Raw genomic sequence first — 3,428 nt, forward strand, 5'->3', positions numbered from 1 at the left:
AGGAGTATGAAAGTGAAGTTGTAGAGTAGATTAGTGATAGTAAAGCCTTTAAAAAACTTCCACTGTTTCTGCAGATGCTGCTTCTTCTTCATCTTTTGTTTTAAATTTATTTTTTCGTATATGTAACTGTAGGTGTGTTGTGTGGCTTCATTTCGACTGACTGACTTTAGTAGTGTGTGTATGGCTGCTTCTTCTATTTATTTCTCGGTGTGACTTAAAATTATCCATTGATTGAATTCGCATTGGAACTGGCTAAGGCATTTGCCGCTTCGGCTGCCTGTTGCGACAATGTCTTTTGATGATCCTCCTCGGCCGGTGATGGCGATGCATCACGTCGTGGCGGCATACGTTCATTGACCGCATCCAATCCCTTGGCTTCGGCAAATGAGGCGATTTTGTGATTTGGCGAAAAGCCTTGCATGGCGTTCGTCAGCGACTTCTTGCCACCCGACAAGGCACCCAGCGGTAGGGCGCCAGTTGGCGTTAGACCCTTAAGCTGCAACACCGATTCGGATTCTTCTCTCAAAACTGAAAAGACACGAGCCATTTTACCAATTGCCCTAATCTTATTGCGTATAACCTCTTTGCGGGCCGCAGCCTCATCATCCGAACAGGGTTCATCCTGTTCGCTCATCAACTCATCGTCGGAGCAGATGTTCAAGACGTTCATTAGCATTTCCGTGACCTTTTCGCCCACAAACGGCAACGACCAGGTGAAGACATCCATGAAGTTTGGAAGCCAATAAGGATGGGGCGAACAGTTGAACTGTCGGATATTCATGACATTGTTCTCGTATTTCAATACCGCCGCCTTGTTGTTGTACACATCCAAGTAGTTGGGCGCCGAGAAGATGGTGATGAGCGATGGAAATCCTGTGGTCTGCGATTTGCGATACATACGATAGCCGGCGTCCTGCGCCTCGTGGGCCCGTATTATCGACAGCAGATTGTTGTTCTGGAGAAAGTCACAGCAAGCCGCATAGCTATAGAAATATGAACAGCCCCTCACCGAATTGTGCGTATAGAAATCGGAATTTTTCTCGTTGCCGAAATCCTCCAGCGGATCGGACCACAGCAGATCGCACATGGGTCCGAAGGCTGGTGGCTCCTTGAAGCGATCCAAACGGCGTATATCGTCGAGTTCGTGTATCTCGGGCGACAGGCCGCCGTGGACACAAAGGAACTGTTGGTTCATGAGAGCCGCCAGCGGCAAACAATCAAATGCTTCCATACAGGCATCGTATACTCGTTCCGAGTATTTCATTTTGCACTCCTGCTTGAATGTGAAGTATTCGGTCAGATGGCGGCACTCGTGGTTGCCGCGCAACAAGAACAGGGTCGTGGGATAGGTGATCTTCAGCGACCACAGATAGAGAACACACTCAATGCTGAAATAGCCTCGATCCACATAATCGCCCAAGAACAGATACTTTGTTGTGGCCGGTGAACCGCCAATTTCGAACAGTTTCATCAGATCATAGAACTGGCCGTGAATATCGCCGCACACCGTGACCGGAGCCTCAATGTCGATCATTGTCTTTTCCTGTCGCAGTAGGGTGGCACCGTCGCGTATTATCCGCAGGGCGGCATCCTCTTCGATGCGGCCCTCCAAAATGAAATGTTGTTTGAGGACATCGTGATGGGGTTTACCGGTTCGTGGATCGAATATATCGGCTGCGGTTAGTTTGCGACTTGGCGGAAAGGGTACACTGTCGATGACGCGATCTTTGGTATTTAATGGTGGCTTTTTAATGGGACTGTCATGGACATTGTTGCCGGTGGTGCCTCCGCCTCCACCACCTCCGCTACCAGCAGCTGAGGCCGAGGCTTTGTTGGAATTTACAGCTGTTTGTTTGTCGTGTATGTTGTTGTTGCCGCCGCCGCCGCCGCTACTGGCTGCCGACGATGTGGTTTTCTGTTGCTGTTGTGTTGAGGATGGTGGATGTTGGGTGGCTGGTGAAGACATGTCGGTCGCTTGGGGTGCTGCTGTTGTGTTTTTATGACCCAAAGATGATAATGTTGATGATTATGGCGATGATGGGATTTCTTAATATATTTCGCTGCTTCTTCTTGTTCTCCTTGTACTGCGAGTGTTTGAATGTTCGTTCACAAAGGATGCCAGGCAATGGTAAATACTGTTTCTTCTTTGTTTCAAAATTTAAGGACTAGCTGTGTTGCTTATTTGGCTTGAGGGCGTGGCGGGAGGAGTTTGTAGTTGTGTTTTGTGTTTTTTTAAAGCTTTGTTTCCTTTGTTGTATCGATTCGATTTGGGGTTTTTATATCTTCTGGTTCATCTACTTGTTTTTGTTTTTTCGTAATTCGTTTTGAATTTTTTCTTTTTCGAAAATATTACTTGGATTGCCTTAAGGGGTTCTATATTCTTGTGTGTGTGTTACTCGCCCTTTAACCGCTTATCCTTGTTATAAAAAAACGGCAAAGCTTCTTCTTTTTTTCTTCTTCTTCTACACGACAATTCCTCTTCAACAAAGTTTTTTTTTCGTTTACTTCTTTTTCCCAAGGCAAAACAAGGAAAGCAAATATGATTTTCCTTGTATAATTCAATGTGTGTGTGAGTGTGTCTGTGTGTTTATTGGTGTATAGAAAATGTATTTTGCTAAGCTATACAAACGTCACAGTGACCTGTAAAGAAATGGAACAAAACAGAAAAAAACACGAATGAACTTTAAATCAAATGAATACAACATTTAATGCAATTCAAAATAATAGAAATAGTATTTTGTTTGGGGGTAATTTAAAAAAAATGGAGGTCACATTCCCCCCACCCTTTAAATAAAAATCTTGGAAATATAATCATTTAACACCGCATCGTTGGGCGCCATTTCGAATCGTCTTAAATTACTCGGGATATTTATGACCTCAAAATGCTGGTTACTTTATTTTTTATGTGAAAATATAAAAACCAATCCAACACCCCATGTTGGGCGCCATTTCGCCTCCCTCTCTCTATTATTTAAACTAAAGTTTTTTTATGACCCAACGTTGAAGAGATAAGCCTGTTAGCCATCTAGGCAATTTAATTTACATATTGATACGAGTGTGTCCGTGTGTGTGTGCGAGTATGCGGGTGTTTGAAGTACTTAGCCGTTCACTGGATATTCGTGTCAAATTTGGCTTTACTTAGTCATTATCTTCTAATTAATTGGTAAAGAAAAAAATACCAACAACAACAAAAATGTCTCCTTCGGGTGAAAGTCGTTATTGTTGAACTTTTATTTGACCGCCACTAGACAACAACAACCATTTGGCCTCTAATTACCAATGTCGTGTTTTTATTTTCGCTATAAGCCATTGCGAAAAGGGATTTATTTAAAGTAAACAAAAATGAAATAAAATACAAATATATAAAACATTTTTTTACATTTTATAGAAATATACAAATTGGGTCAAGAGGGTACTTATAGTTTTTT

The 3,428-nt window shown here is 42.9% G+C and overlaps 1 protein-coding gene across 1 annotated transcript; it reads right to left on the minus strand.

The window, feature by feature from the left end:
- Positions 1–209: 209 nt before the first annotated feature.
- On the minus strand, positions 210–1,966 carry LOC133327094 (serine/threonine-protein phosphatase 2B catalytic subunit 3-like). Its single transcript, XM_061535671.1, has one exon. The coding sequence runs from the start codon at positions 1,964–1,966 to the stop codon at positions 221–223; it is 1,746 nt and encodes a 581-aa protein (XP_061391655.1). The 3' UTR covers positions 210–220.
- Between the last annotated feature and the right edge of the window lie 1,462 nt (positions 1,967–3,428).

Source organism: Musca vetustissima, unplaced genomic scaffold, assembly GCF_032173495.1.
Source record: "Musca vetustissima isolate MV318-11 ecotype Yass unplaced genomic scaffold, APGP_CSIRO_Mvet_v1 utg4859, whole genome shotgun sequence".
Classification (NCBI taxonomy): Eukaryota; Metazoa; Arthropoda; class Insecta; order Diptera; family Muscidae; genus Musca; species Musca vetustissima.

What these genes read in the sequence shown, in the direction of transcription:
- LOC133327094 (XM_061535671.1), bottom strand. Translation starts at nt 1,966, where the DNA reads ATGTCTTCACCAGCCACCCAACATCCACCATCCTCAACACAACAGCAA.